Below are 19,766 nucleotides of genomic sequence, written 5' to 3' on the forward strand. Positions count from 1 at the left end.
AGTTAAAAACAGGGACAGTAAGGGTGGGGAGAGCCAGCCTTGGATAACTAAGGAAATAAAAGACAGCATCAAACTAAAAGCTCGTGCATACAAGTCGCCAAGCGTAGTGGGAAACTGGAAGACTGGGAAATCTTTAAAGAGCAACAAAGAACCAATAAGTGAGCAATAAAGAAAGGGAAGATGGACTAGGAAAATAAACTAGCACAAAATATAAAGACAGATAGTAAAAGTTTTAATAATTATATAAAGCAGAAAAGGATGGCTAAAGGGAACATTGAAGGATGAGAAGGGGGAATTGATATTGGGTAATGAGGAAACGACAGAGACTTAGAAAGAATATTTTGCGTCGGTCTTCATGGTGGCGGACACATCTAACATGCCAAAGAGAGATGTTATGGATGTGATGGGAGGTGAGGACCTCGATACAATAGCTATCACTAAAGAGGTATTACTGAGCAAACTTGTGGGCTTAAAGATAGATAAGTCCCCAGGTCCTGATGGAATGCATCCCAGGGTACAGAAAGAAATGGCAGAAGTTATAGTAGAAGCTTTGTTGATAATTTACCAAAACTCTCTGGACTTTGGCCAGAGCTTGTGCATGCTGCTGTGCAGAGGGACTTGGGAGAGCTTGTGCATGAATCACAGAAGGTTGGCTTCCAGGTGCAGCAGGGTATCGAGAAGGCAAATGCAACGTTGGCCTTCATTGCTAGAGGGATTGAATTTAAGTGCGAGGAGATTATGCTGCAACTGTACAGGGTACTGGTGAGTACTGCGTGCAGTTCTGGTCTCCTTGAGGAAGGATCTACTGGCTTTGGAGGTGATGCGGAGGAGATTCACCAGGTTGATTCCAGAGATAATGGGGGTTAGACAATGAGGGGAGTTTGACCCACCTGGGACTGTAATCACTGGAATTCAGAAGACTGAAAGGAGATCATGCAGAAACATATAAAATTGTGAAAGGGACAAATAAGATAGCGGTAGGTAAATTGTTTCCGCTGGTAGGTGAAACCAGAATTAGGGGACATAGCCTTGAGATTCGGGGGAGTGGATTTAGGACGGAGATGAGGAACTGCTTTTCCTAGAGAGTGGTGAATCTGTGGAATTCTCTGTCCAATGAAGAAGTGGAGGTTACCTCAGTGGATGTATTTAAGACAAGGTCAGATAGATTTTTGCATAGTAGGAGAATTAAGGGTTATGGGGAAAATGCAGGTAGGTGGAGATGAGCCCATGGCCGGATCAGCCACAATCTTACTGAATGGCGGAGCAGGCTCGACAGGCCAAATGGCCGATTCCTGCTCCTGTTTTTTATGTTCTTAAAATGCCATACAAATAAAGAAAATAAGAACTAGGAAAAATTAGTGGAAAAACAAGTGTGAAGGGGCAGAGTAAGATTGAAGGGGAGCGAGGAATTGTCCTGCAGACCTGTCCTTTCAGATTTTGTTTTCAGCCCTTTACCTTTGCCCCTATCACCTTCCAGCTTCTGACTCCATCCCCCTCACCTACTCTCTCCTATCTTGTACTCCTTCCCTCCCCATCACCCCCTTATTCTGGCTTCTCCCCCCTCCCTTTCCATTCCCAATAAAGGGTCTCGGCAAAACATCGACTGTCCATAGCTGCTGCCTGAAGTGCTGAGTTGCTCCTGCATCTGGTGTGTGTTACTCCGACCAGGCTCTCTGCTCTTCCCACTTTTCCCCACATTTTAAAGCCTAGTGCTCTGACTTTTCCGACTTCTGATGAACTTTGTGTTAGATTTATCCACATGTCCGTTTACCGGCCTACAAAACAACACGTTGATTCCAGGACCAATGAGACATTGTCTGTTTATTTCCCAGATTTATAAACCTGTTCATGGACGAATTAGGCCACGTCTCGCATCGTGGTGTCATTGTAGCAGGGAGCCTGGCAGGAATCGTGGCTGCGGTCCTGACTTACCCCGCGGAACTGATCGAGACGCGTCTGATTGTTCAGAACAGCAGGGCCCCCACCTACAGAGGAGTCACCCACACTCTGCTGACTGTCTACACCAGGGAGGGATTCTCAGCACTATACCGAGGAGCTACACTGTCAATCCTGGGTAGGTATGCACGGCCGGCCGTGGGGGGAGTGTAAAGCCCCGTATCTATCGCTGAATATGTTCGTCATCTGACAACTCCTAAATGTTTGTGTAGACAAGGATAGCGCTGTCCACTCTGAGTTAGAGATGGTTGCAGCATTTAATGTTCTCTGTCAGGGCCTATTGTCAGAGAGCGTAGAGTTTGGTCGCAGAGGGATGGTCTTTAAAAGGTTCTACTGAACTAACTGTGCTCTTTCTAAAATCATTCTTTATGAAGTACTCACCCACTTTTTATGTTATTCGTCTTTATCCCTTGTAAATAAAAAAAATTTCCTTGATCTTGTCGAATTCAATTTTAAGTTTATTGTCATCCATGTACAGTGCTGTGCAAAAGTATAGGAACATATGTATAACAGAGTGCCTAAAACTGTTTGCATAGTGCTGTGTTTGTCAATGTGGAGGTGAGAGCGGGTTTGTAAGTCTGGCGGGAGCAAAGGGTGTTGGGAATGGCGAGAGTGGAGTGCTGCGGGGCAGGTGGCAGAGGAGGGGTGGAGTGGAGAGTGGCTGGCTTCCATCATCAAGGACCCTCACTACCCAGGGTAGGCCGTCTTCTCATTGTTACCATCAGGGAAGAGGTACAGAAGCCTGAAGGCACAAACTCTGCAAATCAAGGACAGCTTCTTCCTCTCTGCCATCTGATTTCAAAATAGGCATTGAACCCATGAATACTACTTTTCTAAAGATTTACATTTTTTGCACTATTTATCTTAATTTAGCTATTTAATATACTTGTATTTACTCACTGTAATTCTTTTTTAAAATTTATTATCTATTGCATTGTACTGCTGCCACAAAGTTAACAAATTTCACAATGTATGCTGGTGATTTTAAGCTTGATTCTGATTCCAATGATACTGACGTCCCTCTGGTGCTTAACCTCGCCCTCCCCCCTTCCTTCCCCTTTTCCACCATGATTCCCCCCCCCACCGCCCCCTTCCCACTCAATCCAAGATGGAGAATCGGGTTGATCAAAGATTCAAAGTACATTTATTATCAAAGCATGTATAAATTTTACAACCTTGAGATTTGTTTGCTTACAGGCAGTAAAAAACAGGGAACCCGAAAGAACCCAAATTTTAAAAAAAGTGACCAACCCCCAATGTGCCAGAGAAAGAGGGGAAAAAAACAGGGAAAATCATGCAAACAATGGTATTGAGCAACAACAACAACAGCATTCTGAACCAGGTTGGATCCTTCGATCCAAATCCCCGGAGCAGCTCGGAGTAGAGACAAAGTCTCGCTGTCCTGTTCATCAGGTCACTGCAAAATTCGCAGACGCAAAGCACAGCAGCCGGGGTGAATCTCACACCCTTAGTGTCTCAGAGGGGGCCAGTGTTTAAATTGTCCGAACAGCGGTTATACCTTGCATTAGATTTCGCTGCCGGAGAAGTCCGTTCTCAACTTCTCCAAAGCCGGCTCAGTGCCCAGAGTGATCCACCTTCACCCGACTCTCAGCGTCCTGCCTTTCCTGTCTATCTGGACTGGCGTTTAAATTCTCCAAACAGTGGATTGTACCTCACATTAGGGCCCGGGCTCCGCCTCGCGAATCACTCCAGGCCTAGAATGCTAGTTAGTAACTCTTTTTCCACAGTGGAATAATTTTTCTGGTGTACATTAAATTTCTTGGAGAAATAAGCCACTGGGTGTTCAATGTCATCCGCACCCTTTTGCAACAACACTGCCCCAGCAGCCTCGTCACTAGCATCTGTTGCTATAGAGAATGGTTTTGAAAAAATCAGGTGCTTTGAGCACAGGATGATAATACAGGATGGTTTTGAGTTATTCAAACGCCTCCTGGCAAAGGTCAGTCCATACAAATCTCTCATTCTTCCCCAGGAGTTTTGTAAGGGGGAGAGCGATATCTGCAAAGTTTTTACAGAACTTTTGGTAATACCCCACCATTCCTAAAAACCTTCTCAAAGCTTTCTTGTCGGTCAGAATGGGAACCTCAGCAATAGCCCGTACCTTGGCTTGTACAGGAGCCAGTTGCCCCGACCTACTACATACCCCAGATACGTGACAGTGCGAGAATTCACACTGTCCAACAATTCACTTTGGAGCTGCATTTTGCTGCCAAAGAGTCCATTCTCAACCTCTCCAAATCGGCTCAGCACTCATCACTCACGTACGTAATCAAATCTGTTCTTTTTTTTTTGCGGCAGCAGTACAGCGCAATACATAAAATTACTATGTTCGGTGCAGGAGTCTTGGGCACCTTAGATGTATAACGTGCTGAAGACTTTACACAGTGCTCTATACCACCTAACGGGACAATGTTCCTCTGGACCAAGGTGCACAACACAATACATATAACTCGCGCACATAATGTAATATTACCACAAGTAAATTAACAAATAATAAGTTACACTTACTTTAAAAACTAAACAGTAAACTCAGCTGGCACTTCGCACCTGGGAAGACCCGGGTGGTGGCAGGGAGTTCAGTGGACTTACGGCTTGGGGGAAGGTGTTTTCCATCCTGTCAGTCTTTGTCCTCATGCTCAGGTACCTCCTGTCTGACAGCAGGCATGAACGTCACTTGTCCCATCACTGAACTGTTCCCACAACCTGTGGACTCACTTTTAGGACTTTTCAACTCATGTTCTCGATATTTATTGCTCTTTTTAAATTATTTTTTTCTGTTTTATATTTGCACCGTTGGTTGTGTTTTGCTTGTCCGTCTGGTTGGGTTCAGCTTCCGCTGATTCTGTTGTGTTTCTTGGATTTATTGTGAATGCCTGCAAGAAAATGGATCTCGGGGTTGTATATGGTGTCATATATGTACTTTGATAATAAAGTTACTTTGAACTTTGAAACACAAGGGATTCTGCAGATGCTAGAAATCCAGAACAACTCACACGGAGGTCAGGCAGCAATTATGAACGGGAATTTACATTTGATGGTTCAGGCCGAGACTCCTCATCAGGACTGGGAAGACAGGGGGAAGAGGCCAGGCTAGGAAGGGAGAGAAGGGGAAGGAAGAGAAGTTTGCAGATGAATTATGCGGCTGGGTGAGAGTCAGAGAGCAGCAGAAGTCACAAAGGGGGATCAGTGGGAGGGTCTCACCGAGTTCCCATTGAAGAGAAGTTTCAAGCTTCTGAATGGTAGACACATCTCGTAAAGAAATTACATTAGAGCAGCAAATCATACACACAAGTGATTCTCCACAGTCTGGGGAAAAGGACTGTGCACGTTGACCCTGCCTATGCCCCTTGTGTTTTATACACCTCTATAAGATTATCAGTCCGTCTCCAGCACCCGAGTGATAAAGCTCCAACACGTCTCCATACCTGGTACATTCTGAATCTCCTCTTGTCTGGAAAGTAAACGTGCCAGCTCACCCCTTGCATGATTACATTGACCTGCTGTGTTACCTGTGATGTTAATGCCCCGAAACAGGAAGCTGCTGAGTATCTCCACTGCACACGAGAAGCAGACACTTCATACAGAATACCTCATCAACTCCAGAACCTTCATCTCACGGCAACTATTGCATCTAGCCCACGCCAGACTGTTATTCTGCCAAGTCGCGTCAACCGGCACCTGGACCATCGCCCTCCACACCCCTCCCATCCACGAACTTATCCAAACTTCTCTTAACTGTTGAAAACCAACCCACATGCACCAATTCTGCTGGCAGCTCGTTCCGACCTCTGAGTGAAGAGGTCCCTCCTCAGGATCCCTTTCTTCTTTCACCCTTAACCTATGACCTCTAGTTCTAGTCTCACCCCAACTTCTGGAAGAGCGAGTTAAGTGTGTGCAATTTACACCAGCAACATCTTTTCCCAAAACATTCTGGCTTCCTCAGTGTTTCCTAGTGCAGGAAGTGTGTCAAACGTTATGGAGAAAAGGCAGGAGAATGGGATTGAGAGGATTAATAAATCAGCCAACCAGACCAGCAGGGGATCAGCGTGGACCAATTGGACTGAACTCTGCTCCTCTGTCCTGTGATCTTTCCTGATCCCTTTATTTCACCATTGTGAGCTGCGTCATTGGCTGCCTGAACCCTAACTTCACTCCCTAAAGCTCTATGCCCATCTCTCCAGAATGCCTTCCCTTCTCACTCAGTATTAGCCAACCTAGCTGAATATCTCCTCCATTGGCTCAGTGTTGCTGCATCTGATTCCGTGGGCCACTGTGCCACATAATCCACATTTCTGTTTTGCCTGTCGCACCAGACGGTCAGTCATTCTTGTCTGGTGCGTGGTGTCAGGACTGCTTTCGGACTAAACGGGTCACGGTATGAACATTCCTGACTCGGCCCTTTTTTTTTTAAACGAGGCCGAGTGGCTAGCTTGACGCTCGACCCGGCACGGATGGGAAGCGTGCTCGGGGGGTGGCCCGACTTGGATTCGAACTCGGGAACCCTTCGCTCCGGAGTCTGGCGCTGTGCCACCAGCTGGCCATAATCCACATGCAAGTTGTGCAGAGTTCCCTAAGAACTAGAGCAGCTTTGGCCCCAGTTACCAAGTGAGGTGGCAAATATTGTGCGGGGCAGTCTGTAATGTGGAGGGGAAAAAAACCTTAATCTTAAAGAGTTTAAAAAAGTAATGCAGGCCAGTGGCGTTTACCTGTGTTCGCCACTAGGTGGTGCCACAACACAAGTTTTGCTTTCTCTATCCTTTCACAATCCAGTCAGGTATTGAAAGTCTCTGCCAGAGATGTCAACTGTTTGTTTCCCTCCATACATCGAACAGACCCTTCAGTCCACAATGTTGTGCCAAATTAATTACATCTGTAAACAAGTTCCCAACTAAACTAATCCCTTCTGCCTACACAATGTCCAATGCTTCCATTTACTGCACATTCAGACACCTGTCTTGAACACCTCTTATCATACAGATGAGGCCTTTCTAGAGTTTTATAAAGCTGAAACATAACTTTCTGAATATTAAACTCAGCTCCTTGACTAACAAAGGAAAGCATTCCATATGCCGCCTTTACCAGCCTATAAATCTATGAAGCCATGTACGTAACTGGGACTCTGCCTGACCTGCTGAGTTCCTCCAGCATTTCCTTTTCCTGGGTGTTGTTACAAATGCCTGGAAACTGATTTCTTGCATTCTGCCAAGCTGCTTTAAAGTTCAACGTACATTTATTATCTATATACAACCTTGAGGTTTGTCTCCTTACAGACAGCCACAAAACAAAGAAACCCAATAGAACCCATTGAAAAAGAAGGCCGTCAAGTACCCAAAGAGCAGATAAAAAAAACAAATGGGGCAAGCAATAAAAGTAAGCAGCTAGCAGTCAGAACTGAAGTTGATGAAAGTGAGTTGACAGTCACAGGTGATCCGGGAGCCTGTCACGGCCTCAGTTCGGCACAGAGACGAGTAAACCTCACCGACCACCGTCCCTCTCCTCTGGCCCCGACACCCTGAGGTTTTCACCTGGCCGGGCGCTGAAATTGGCCAAACCGTGGGCCATTTCTTTCTCTCAGACCTGGAACCCGTGCCTCAGCTCGGCCTGAACCTGACCCAGGGAACGTAGGGGATCCGTCGCAAGTGGCAGGTCGAAGCCCTGTTCTGGAGGTAGGTGTCTGAGGGAAAGCTGAAGGTGAGAAATCCTGCAGATGCTGCAAACCCAAAGCAAACACACAAAACGCTGGCGGAGCTCAGCGGGTCTGGCAGCTTCCCGGCTGGGTTGTTTGTTCATTCAGGAGATTGGGAGGCTTTAGCGAAAACGTTTTGACCATTGAATGATTCTTTTAAAATTCAAAGGTTCAATTTAATGTCAGGGAAATGTATGCAATGTACACCCCGAAATGCTTTTTCTTCGCAAAACATCCATGAAAACAGAGAAGTGCCCTAAAGAATGAACGACAGTTAAACATGAGAACCCCAAAGCCCCCCCCACAGTTACTCCCTCACACGTGTAAGCGGTGGTAAGCAACAATCCCCCCTCCCCTCACCGCAAAGCAAAAAGCGCACCCGTTACTGAGCACAAGCGCGAGCTAGGCCGTAGCAAAGACACAGACCTTGCAGTCAGCCCAAAGGCTATCGCGTTTCATCCAGCCTTCAGCAACCCACAGGTTCTCTCTCTCCCTAATGAGGAAGAAGGGGGGGTGTCCCCCACATTTTCACAGCGAGCGGGAGACGTGACAACAGCCCGCTGGTTTATGATGTTAAAAAATCTGTTTCGTCACTTTTTATGAGCTCTGTGCCTACTTAAGCAGCATTGTCAAAATAAATTGGTAGTCATTTTCACAATGATGTTCATGCGGGCATACAGTACGCAGGCTGCTGTCTTCCCAGGATTTGAACAGTTTACTCTAAATAACTTCAGTTATTCAAATCCAAGTAATCTCCTTTCTTCAGAAAGTTGCATGAAACTTGTCATGCAAAACCCCACAACTATATTCTAATTTGTCCTACTTATTACTTCCCCAGCCAGCGTTGGGTATATGTTCACTTGTGTCAATAACTGACTGACTCCTTCCATTAAAAATTCCGGAATAAAGTGATTGGAACAGGTGGGCTCATCCGATAAGACATCCCTCAAGACTGTTTCAAGGAAGAACAAGGGAATTATCTCAGTCTCCTGTCTGTTATTTATCTCTTACCCAGCCGTTTACAAATAGATTATTTGAACATAGAACACTGCAGCACGGTTCAGGCCCTTTGGCCCACAATGTTGTGCCAACCTTTTAATTTACTCTTAAGATCAATCTAACCCTTCCCTCCCCAATAACTCTCCATTTATCTATCATCCATTAGTCTAACGAAGAGTCTTTTCAGTGCCTGTAATGCATTTGCCCCCACCACCACCCCTGGCAGTGAGTCCCATGCACTCACCTCTCTCCGTGTGTGAAAAGAAACAAACACTACCTCCGAGATTCACATCTCTGCCATACTCCCCTCCAGTCACCTTAAAATTATGGCCTCTCGTATTAGCCATTTCTGCCTGGTGGGGGAAATCTGTGGTTGTCAATTTTATCTATGCGTCTGATCATCTTGCACACTCTGTAAAGTTACCTTCAGTGATACTTCAGCCGATATAAATGAGGCACACTCAGGGGTCCTGAGCTTGGAGTTCAATTCCGACGTCGTCTGTAAGGAGTTTGTACGCTCTCCCAGTGACTGCGTGGGTTTCCTCCGGGTGTTCCAGTTTCCAAAGGCGTACTAGTTGGGAGGTGAACTGGTCATTGTGAATTGTCCTGTGACAATCCACAGTTACTAGGGTTCGAGTTGCTGGACAGTGAAGCTTGTTGGGCTGGATGGGCCTTTTCTGCATTGTATCTATAAATGAAAATAAAATGAATCCCATTTCAATTTAAATAGAAGGTTTAAGGATCTTCACTGGGAGTTAATTCCTGCCTTTTCTTTCTCAGGAGCAGTACCTTTCTCGGCAGGCTCGTTTCTGGTCTACAGTAACCTGGATACGCTGTGGAATAGGCCCAGTGTGAAATTCACACCGCTCCAGAACTTTGTCAACGGTTGCCTGGCAGCCTCTGTGGCCCAGACTCTTTCCTTCCCTTTTGAGACTGTGAAAAGGAAGATGCAGGTGAGAAACCATAAGACATAAGATGTTGCAGCGGAATTGGGCCATTTGGCCCATCGAGTTTTCTCCACCATTCCACCATGGCTGACTTATTATCCCTCTCAACCCCACTCTCCTGCTTTCTCCCTGTAACATTTGACCACCTTACTAATCAAGAACCTGTCAACCTCTGCAATAACTTGGCCCTCACAGCTGTCTGCGATAGTGAATTCCATAGATGCACTACTCTCCGGCTAAACAAACCCCCTTTTCATCTCGGTTGTAAATGGATATTCTGCTGTTCTGAAGCTGTGCTCTCTGGTCCTGTACTCCCCCACTATAGGAACCATCTTCTCCACATCCATTCTGTGTCCTCTGGTCCTGTACTCCCCCACTATAGGAACCATCCTTTCCACATCCACTCTATGTAGGCTTTTCAATATTTGGTAGTTTTCAATGAGTTTCTCCCCTTATTTTTCTAAACTCCAGCAACCACACACTTCATACGTTAACCCTTTCATTCCCGGGATCATTTTCGTGAATCTCCTGTGGAGGCTGTGTCCAATGCCAGCGCATCCAGTCTAAGGTAAGGGGCCCAGAACTGAAGTGCGATCTGACCAGTGCCTCATAAAGCCTCAACGTTACATGCTTGCTTTTATATTCTAGTTCTCTCGATGAACACTAACGTTACTTTTCCTTTCCTTACCATAATCTCAACCCTTTAGGAAATCATTCACGAGAACTCCCTTTGCACCTCAGAATTCTGAAATCACTTCAAATTTAGAAAATAGTCTCCATCTTTATTCCTTCTACCAAAGTGCATGAGCCATGAGCCATGCGCCATGCGATTTCTTTGCCCATTCTCCTAATCAGTCCGAGTCCTTCTACAGACTCCCCGGTTACTCAACACGATCTGTCCCTCCACCTATTGTTACTCTGAGCCCTGCGAATATCTCACCTCACCAGGGTCCGCACTTACTCTGCCCTGTACCTGCAGCCATCTCTCCAGACTCCATGGCAAGTTCTGTGTGGACGAGGTTACCAAGAAAGTTCTGGACATCCTCTTTACACGAATCCTTCACCCGTTTACAGCGTTAATTATTAACTTCTCTAGAATCTCACTGGTTGTGTTTTTCCCCCAGCTGGTTGCTTACTGATTTACCAGAAACACTCAGCTGTTTTGTATTCTGTTTTTTTTAAATTTGGAGATATGTTGTCGAACAGGCTCTTTGAGCCTCCCTGCCCAGCAACCCACGGGCTTATTCCTGGCCTAATCACAGGACGGTTTTCAATGACCAATTAGCCAGCTAAATGGTACATCTTTGGACAGTGGGAGGAAACCCACAGATTGATGGGAAGTATGTTCAAACTCCTTACAGAGGGCACTGAGGCTGAACTCCAAACTCCAAAGCCCAACCTATAATAACTTTGTGCAAACTGCTACTTGACCACGTTATCACAGCCCAGTAACACTTCAGGAATTAATCACTTCCTAAGTTTGAGAAAATGAGAGTTCCACGTGCTTAAGCATTTTACGACTGGCTTCTAACCGAGAGAATCTGATTGCAAGCTGGAGGCACATCCTACAGTCAGCTGGCCTAATGACAGGGTGTGCTGAAGGTCAAATTGTACCCGTCACACAGCAGCCCGACTGCGCCTCCAGAGCCTGTTTTAGTAGATTGTGTCTCACCTCATTGGTGACTGTAATGCTGTCACTGAGTTAACTATATTCTAAGTACATACTGAACACAGACATTACTGCACAGAGTAACACACACACAAAATGCGGGAGGAACTCAGCAAGTCAGGCAGCATCTATGGAGAGGAATAAAGAGTCAACGTTTCAGGCCGAGTCCTGTCTTTAGGACTGGAATGGGAGGGGGTGGGGTGGGGGAAGGTTGAAAGCTAGAGAGTGATAGGTGAAGGAGGGACACCAGGGGAAGGAGATAGGCAGGTGAGGAAAAGAGGCAGGAGCCCAAAGAGGAGAATAGAAGAAGGGGAGGGAAAAGAATCACCGGAAGGAGAAATCGATGTTCATGCCATCAGGTTAGAGGCTACCCAGATGGAATATAAGGTGTTGCTCCTCCAACCTGAGAGTGTCCTCATCGTGGCTCAAAGAGGAGGTCACGGACATGTCAGAATCAGGTTTATTATCGCCGGCATGTGACATGAAATTTGTCAACTTAGCAGCAGCAGTTCAATGCAATACCTAATATAGAAGAAAAACATCAATAAATAAATAAATCTTATTCTGTATACTTTATACAGAATACGTATATCGAATAGATTAAAAATCTTGCAAAAAACTGAAATGCTATATATTAAAAAAGTGAGGTAGTGTCCAAAGATTCAATGTCCATTTAGGAATCGAATGGAAGAGGGGAAGAAGCTGTTCCTGAATCACTGAGTGTGTACCTTCAGGCTTCTGTACCTCCTACCTGATGGTAACAGTGAGAAAAGGGCATGCCCTGGGTGCTGGAAGTCCTTAATAATGGACGCTGCCTTTCCCTGAAGATGTCCTGGGTACTCAGCAGGCTAGTACCCAAGATGGAGCTGACTAAATTTACAACCCTCTGCAGCTTCTTTCGGTCCTGTGCAGTAGCCCCCCAATACCAGACACTGATGCAGTCTGTCAGAATGCTCTTCACGGTACATCTATAGAAGTTTTTGAGTGTATTTGTTGACGTGCCAAAACTCTTCAAACTCTTAGTAAAGTATAGCCACTGTCTTGCCTTCTTTATAACTACATCGATATGCTGGGACCAGGTTAGATCCTCAGAGATCTTGACACCTAGGAACTTGAAGCTGCTCACTCTCTCACTTCTGATCTCTCTGTGAGCATTGGTATGTGTTCCTTCATCTTACCCTTCCTGAAGTCCACAATCAGCTCTTTCGTCTTACTGACGTTGAATGCCAGTTTGTTGCTGCAGCACCATTCCACTAGTTGGCATATCTCACTCCTGTACACCCTCTCGTCACCACCTGAAGTTCTACCAACAATGGTTGTATCGTCAGCAAATTTATAAACGGTATTTGAGCTACGCCTAGCCACACAGTCATGGGTATACAGAGAGTAGAGCAGTGGGCTAAGCACACACCCCTGAGGTGCACCAGTGTTGATCGTCAGCGAGGAGGATATGTTATCACCAATCCGCACAGATTGTGGTCTTCTGGTTAGGAAGTCGAGGATCGAATTGCAGAGGGAGGTACAGAGGCCCAGGTTCTGCAACTTCTCCATCAGGATTGTGGGAATGATGGTATTAAATGCTACACTATAGTCGATGAACAGCATCCTGACGTAGGTGTTTGTGTTGTCCAAGTGGTCTAAAGCTGTGTGGAGAGCCATTGAGATTGTGTCTGCTGTTGACCTATTGTGGCGAAAGGCAAATTGCAATGGGTCCAGGTCCTTGCTGAGGCAGGAGTTCAGTCTAGTCATGACCAACCTCCCAAAGCATTTCATCACTGTCTTTTTCAATCTTCTTATTAATATCAATATGATAAGATTGATACATAATTATTGAGATTACAAAATTAAAATGAGCATAAAAGGATAAGTAAGCAATAAGTACGATATAGTTAAGTCTTCCCAAACCATAGGTGATACAAATATAATATAGGCAAGACAAAAAAACTAGGTATATCAATATATTAAAAAAACAGAAGAGAAAAAGAAAGAAAAAAAATTATTACCCCAAAAAACAAGAACTAATCTAACAAACTAACCACTAACTAATAGAGAAAAAAAAAATGGGCTGTTTATAGTGTCTTAAGAAAAGACAAAAAAAATCATCAGTGTCACCAACTCCGATCCTCTCTGCATATATATATATATAATCAGAACCAGAAAAAAGTAGGATTGGAACAGGATCGAATTACATCATGTGAAAATATTGAATGAATGGCCTCCAAGTCTTTTCAAATTTAGTAGAAGGGTCATATACGACACTTCTAATTTTTTCCAAACTTAAACATAACATAGTTTGAGAAAACCAATGAAATGTGGCAGGGGGATTAATTTCTTTTCAATTCAACAAAATAGATCTTTTAGCCATTAATGTAAGGAATGCAATCATCCGACAAGCAAAGGGAGTTAAACGAATTGACTCCATCATTGGTAGACCAAAGATTGTAGTAATAGGATGAGGTTGTAAATCAATATTCAATATTGTAGAGATAATATCAAAAATGTCTTTCCAATATTTTTCCAAGGATGGACATGACCAAAGCATATGAGTTAGAGAAGCTATCTCAGAATGACATCTGTCACACATAGGATTTATGTGGGAATAAAAACGAGCCAATTTATCCTTGGACATGTGAGCCCTGTGCACAACGTTAAACTGTATCAATGAATGTTTAGAACATATAGAGGATGAATTAACTAGTTGAAGAATTTTATCCCAATTCTCAATAAGGATAGTAAAGTTAAGTTCTCTTTCCCAATCATTTTTAATCTTATAAAAGGCCTCTGAACATATTTTCATAATTATATTGTAAACATTTGATATTACACCTTTCTGAAAACAATTTTAGTTCTAACAATTTCTCCAGAATACCCATAGAATCTAAATTTGGAAAGGTAGGAAGTACAGTGTTTAAAAAGTTCCTAATCTGTAAATATCTAAAAAAAAAGAGATCTGGGCAAATTATATTTATTAGATAATTGTTCAAAAGACATGAAACAATTATCCAAAAATAAATCAGAAAATTGTAGTATACCTTTAGTCTTCCAAGCTAAATAAGCTTGGTCCATAATAGAGGGATGATAAAAGAAATTGGATACAACAGGAATTGCTAAAACAAATTGATTCAACTCAAAAAATTTACGAAATTGAAAACATATACGTAAAGTGTGTTTAACTATTGGATTGTCAATTCGTTTATGTAATTTAGAAAGAGCAAAAGGAAGAGAATTCCCTAAGATAGAACCCAATGAAAATCCTTGTACAGATTTAGTTTCCAGATTTACCCAGTGAGGGCTAGGAGATAAATCCAATTCCCTTAACCAACATTTCAAATAGCGAATATTAATTGCCCAGTAGTAAAATCTAAAATTAGGCAATGCCAATCCACCTTCCTTCCTTGCCTTCTGTAAATATTTTTTACCTAATCTAGGATTTTTATTCTGCCATATATATGAGGAAATTTTGGAATCAGCATTGTCAAAAAAGGATTTCGGAATAAAAATTGGTACCGCTTGAAATATATATAAAAACTTAGTCAACTTAATAGCATTAATCTGACCTATCAATGATAAAGACAATGGTGACCATTTAGTAAACAAACATTTAATCTGATCAATTAAGGGGAAAAAATTAATTGTCTCTTTCATTGTCTGTTGTAGGCACAAAGTCCGCTGCTCCCACACTGCGGTGGCGTTGATGTTCATTTTACCAGTATCATCGACTGTTTCAAGCAAATTGTGAAGATAAAGGGTTTTCTGAGTCTGTGGAACGGCCTGCCTGCCAATCTACTAAAGGTAATCCGAGCCCCTATAAAGCCAGTAGTTGTCAGGTGGACACAGCACTGAAGAGATGTGTTGATTCTGCTGTGCATTCAAACACTGGAGATGATTCAAGAATCAGCTTTATTCACCATATACATTTATACATTTGCATGGATTAGGAATTTGCTGTGGTGTGTTGGTCAGGGCACGACATGCAGCAAAACCAACATCATTCAACAATTATAGCGAATAAAGAATTATATAAAATTAAAGTTAGATGTACATATTTGAAATAAAATGTGCTTAAATACATAAATATCATAACAGATTCCACCCTCCCTGCTCATGGACTGTTTGCCCCACCCCCATTAGGGAGGAGGCTACATAGCATCCGTTTCAGGACCACCAGACTCAAAAACAGTTACTTTCCCCAAGCAGTAATGCTGATCGACACCTCCACCCACTAACACAGCTCACCACCACTACCTTATCCCTTCCTGTCGGGGTCACCATATGTACAGACACTTCTGTGCCTGGTGCCACTTCATGGACATACAATCAATCTAGGTATATAAGCTTTCTTACATATTTTTATTTACTGTGTTTTTATTATTGTGCTCTTTTATTATTGCGACACACACAAAATGCTGGTGGGACACAGCAGGCCAGGCAGCATCTATAGGGAGAAGCGCTGTCGACGTTTCGGGCTGAGACCCTTCGTCAGGACTAACTGAAAGGAAAGATAGTAAGATTTGAAAGTAGTGTGGGAGGGGGAAATGAGAAATGATGGGAGAAGACCGGAGGGGGTGGGATGAAGCTGAGAGCTGGAAAGGTGATTGGCGAAAGTGATACAGAGCTGGAGAAGGGAAAGGATCATGGGACGGGAGGCCTCGGGAGAAAGAAAGGAAGTGGGGGGAAGCACCAGAGGGAGATGGAGATCAGGCAAACAACTAAATATGTCAGGGATGGGGTAAGAAGGGGAGGAGGGGCATTAACGGAAGTTAGAGAAGTCAATGTTCACGCCATCAGGTTGGAGGCTACCCAGCCGGTATATAAGGTGTTGTTCCTCCAACCTGAGTTTGGATTCATTCTGACAGTAGAGGAGGCCATGGATAGACATATCAGAATGGGAATGGGACGTGGAATTAAAATGTGTGGCCCCTGGGAGATCCTGCTTTCTCTGGCGCACTGAGCGTAGGTGTTCAGCGAAACGGTCTCCCAGTCTGCGTCGGGTCTCACCAATATATAAAAGGCCACACCGGGAGCACTGGACGCAGTATACCACACCAGCCGACTCACAGGTGAAGTGTCGCCTCACCTGGAAGGACTCTCTGGGGCCCTGAATGGTGGTGAGGGAGGAAGTGTAAGGGCAGGTGTAGCACTTGTTCCGCTTGCAAGGATAAGTGCCAGGAGGGAGATCGGTGGGAAGGGATGGGGGGGATGAATGGACAAGTGGAGTTGCGTAGGGAGCGATCCCAGTGAAAAGCAGAAGGGGGGGAGGGAAAGATGTGCTTGGTAGTGGGATCCCGTTGGAGGTGGCAGAAGTTACGGAGAATTATATGTTGGACCTGGAGGCTGGTGGGGTGGTAGGTAAGGACAAGGGGAACCCTACCCCAAGTGGGGTGGCAGGTGGATGGGGTGAGGGCAGATGTGCGGGAAATGGGAGAGATGCGTTTGAGAGCAGAGTTGAGCCAGCTCTGTATCACTTTCGCCAATCACCTTTCCAGCTCTTAGCTTCACCCCACCTCCTCCGGTCTTCTCCTGTCATTTTGCATTTCCCCCTCCCCACACGACTTTCAAATCTCTTACTATCTTTCCTTTCGGTAGTCCTGACGAAGGGTCTCAGCCCGAAATGTCGACAGCGCTTCTCCCTATCGATGCTGCCTGGCCTGCTGTGTTCCACCAGCATTTTGTGTGTGTTGTTTGAATTTCCAGCATCTGCAGCTTTCCTCGTGTTTGCTTTTATTAACGGGGTTGTTTTGTGCTACATCAGATCTGGAGTAACAATGATTTCGTTCCCCTTTACATTTGTGTAATCTTGAATCACCAGCATGAATTTACAAGCATTATGGAAAGTGGTTTGAAGTGTTTACAGAGCAGTGAATGAGCTAATAGATAGAAGGGGTGGGATGGGGCTATCTTGAATGGTTGATCAGATTAATTGCCGGGGGGGGGGGGTGTCCAGGGGAGAAGCTTTTGAAGGAACAACTGATCAATAGACAGAAAAGCGATTTGATATTGTTCAGTTTGTCAGGAAACTATAGGATGGTAGTCAAGCTAATCCTGTCCACATCACCTACAAACATAAGTACAAGTCCAACCACTATCAGACAGGAAAGATTAGTTCTGTTAATCAACTAGACCTACTAATTAGCTATCTAATTAAAGGTTAATTAATTGTGAAGGTTATAGATAGGGTCAATACTAGCAGTTTTTTTCCTCTAAGGTTGGATGAGACTAGAGATCATAGGTTAAGGGTGAAAGGTGAAATATTTAAGGAGAACTTCTTCACTACTGGTGGTATGAGTGTGGGTGAGCTGCCAGAGGAAGTAATGGATGCGGCTTCTGTTGTAACAGTTAAGAGGAGTTTGGAAAAGTATATGGGTGGGAGGTGTGTGGAGGGCTATGGTCCAGGTGCAGATCGATGGGGGTAGGCAGGATAACAGTTTGGCATGGACTAGATGGGCTGAAGGGCCTGCTGTGCTGTAGAGATCCATGACTCTGATCCAGAATAAAAACACTCATGTGGGTAACGGAGATGATGGAAGCTTCAGATTGTTGTAAAATACCAACGAATATCTGACAGGGAAAAATGTCTGAAAGCCTTGTCCAATTTGGCCTCTGACTCCAGATCTACACAATGTGGTTGGTTTGAACTGCTCTGTGAAGCAGCCCAGTAAACCACAAAGCCACTCTGTTGAATCACAGTTACACAGACAGTACATAGACTGCATTAGCTCAAGAAGATGGTTCTTCTTCACAAAGAGGCTGTAAGTGCTGTACAGTAGTGCCATTGTCAGCAGAGATAAGATTGGGCTGTTAGCTACTACCTCCTGGCGTCACACAGATTGGCTCTTGCCTTTAAATCTTCGCAATTCATCCACCTCTTTCTTCCTTAACAACTGTTTAAAACCTACCACACGCCTGAGTTTTTCATCGCCTGCCTTAACATCTCACTGTTGTGTTTCATAACACCCCTCTCAGCGCCTTCTGATGTTCTCCAACACATGTAGCAGTTAGAGTAAGGGTATTACAGCAGAGAGACTGAAGTTCTGTCTGTTGGGAGTTTGTACGTTCTCCCCGTGACCGCGTGGGTTTCCTCTGGGTGCTCCGGGTTCCTCCCACAGTCCGATGTACGGGTTGGTAGGTTAATTGGCCACGTGGGTGTAATTGGCCAGTGTGGGTGTAATTGGCCAGTGTGGGTGTAATTGGCCAGTGTGGGTGTAACTGGCCAGTGTGGGTGTGACTGGCCATGTGGGTGAAAGTTGGTATTTATTGTGCTTTTTCATTCTTGTGTTCTTTATCTTGTGCTATATTGGATCTGGAGCAACAATTATTTCATTCTTGTGTACTGGAAATGGCATTAAGCAATCTCGAATCGCCTATCAAGTTCCCGATGACTGTGCCCAACCCCATTTCCCCCTTTACTCCTTCCATTAAGGTGCACAGCCTCATCGAGGGGCAAGGGGGCTGTGAGCTGCACAAACAACTTCATAGCAAAAGCCCCAGAATAGGATAATTCGATTTATCATCCTGATGTCCTAACCATTATTATCTTTTATCAAAGTTCTAATCTTAGCTGGAGGTTCTGTCTGTTTCTGGCAACCAGAAGAATTGGGCCATTCAACCCATTATGTCTGCTCTGCCATTCAATCATGGCTAATTTATTTTCCCTTTCAACCCCATTCTCCTGTTTCTTCCTGTAATCTTTGACGCCCTGACTAATTAAGTACCTATCCAGCTCCACTTTAAATATACCCAATGACTTGTTCTCCACAGTCGTCCGTGACAATGAATTCCGCAGATTCACCACCCTCTGGCTGAAGAAATCCCTCCTCATCTTTGTAGATGTCCTACTATTCTGAGTCTGTGGCCCCTCTGGTCGTAGACTCTCCTGTTATTGGAAATATCCTCCCCAATTCCACTCTATACAAGTCTTTCAATATCCATTGGGTTTTAATGAGCTTCCCTTCCCCCCATTCTTGTGAATGTCAGTGAGTACAGGTCCAGAGACATCAAATGCTCCTCATACGTTAATCTTTACATTCCAGGATCGTTCCTGTAAACTTCCTCTGGACCCTCTCCAATGCCAGGACATTTTTACATAGATAAGGGTCCCAAAGTGGCTCACAATGCTCCAAATGTGGTCTAACCAATGCCTCTTCTGTTGTTGTTACTCGAGATTTCCAGCATCTGCAGGATCTCTGGAGTCTGTGTTGTGCTCTACCATGGTTAGTTCAGCCTGAGCAGCACCTAGGGTAACCCACAGGGCCGTGCCCAGGAATCAGCTGAAAGTTGTGCTGGCTGTTTTGATGATAATATTCACAAAATCACACCGGGGCAACAGCAGTTGGGATCAAAGACTTTGTTTGTATTATCTCTGCGTGATACCTCTCTATCATCCCAATGTTGTTCTGAGAACAGCAACTCCCCTCTCTCATCTCTCAGTGCAGGTTGACTTTTCTTTATTTTTTAGTTCGAGAGACGTGCACTGCTCAGTTGCACCCGT

General features: G+C 44.5%; 2 protein-coding genes across 2 annotated transcripts in view; one reads left to right on the top strand and one right to left on the bottom strand.

Annotated features, from left to right (window-relative positions):
- LOC132397934 (A-kinase anchor protein 17B-like) overlaps positions 1-9,146 on the bottom strand; it is a 90,800-nt gene extending 81,654 nt beyond the window's left edge. The window contains exon 1 of the mRNA XM_059976757.1: positions 9,087-9,146. The gene's annotated coding sequence lies outside the window, so the exon portion shown is untranslated. The remainder of the gene's footprint in view (positions 1-9,086) is intronic.
- The window catches only part of slc25a43 (solute carrier family 25 member 43), a 29,469-nt gene that overhangs the window by 8,367 nt on the left and 1,336 nt on the right, over positions 1-19,766 (top strand). Inside the window, exons 2-4 of the mRNA XM_059976759.1 lie at positions 1,833-2,074; positions 9,443-9,615; positions 14,936-15,070. Coding sequence (XP_059832742.1) covers positions 1,833-2,074; positions 9,443-9,615; positions 14,936-15,070 — 550 coding nt within the window. The remainder of the gene's footprint in view (positions 1-1,832; positions 2,075-9,442; positions 9,616-14,935; positions 15,071-19,766) is intronic.

The sequence above is a fragment of the Hypanus sabinus genome, chromosome 8 (assembly GCF_030144855.1).
Source record: "Hypanus sabinus isolate sHypSab1 chromosome 8, sHypSab1.hap1, whole genome shotgun sequence".
NCBI classification, from domain to species: Eukaryota; Metazoa; Chordata; class Chondrichthyes; order Myliobatiformes; family Dasyatidae; genus Hypanus; species Hypanus sabinus.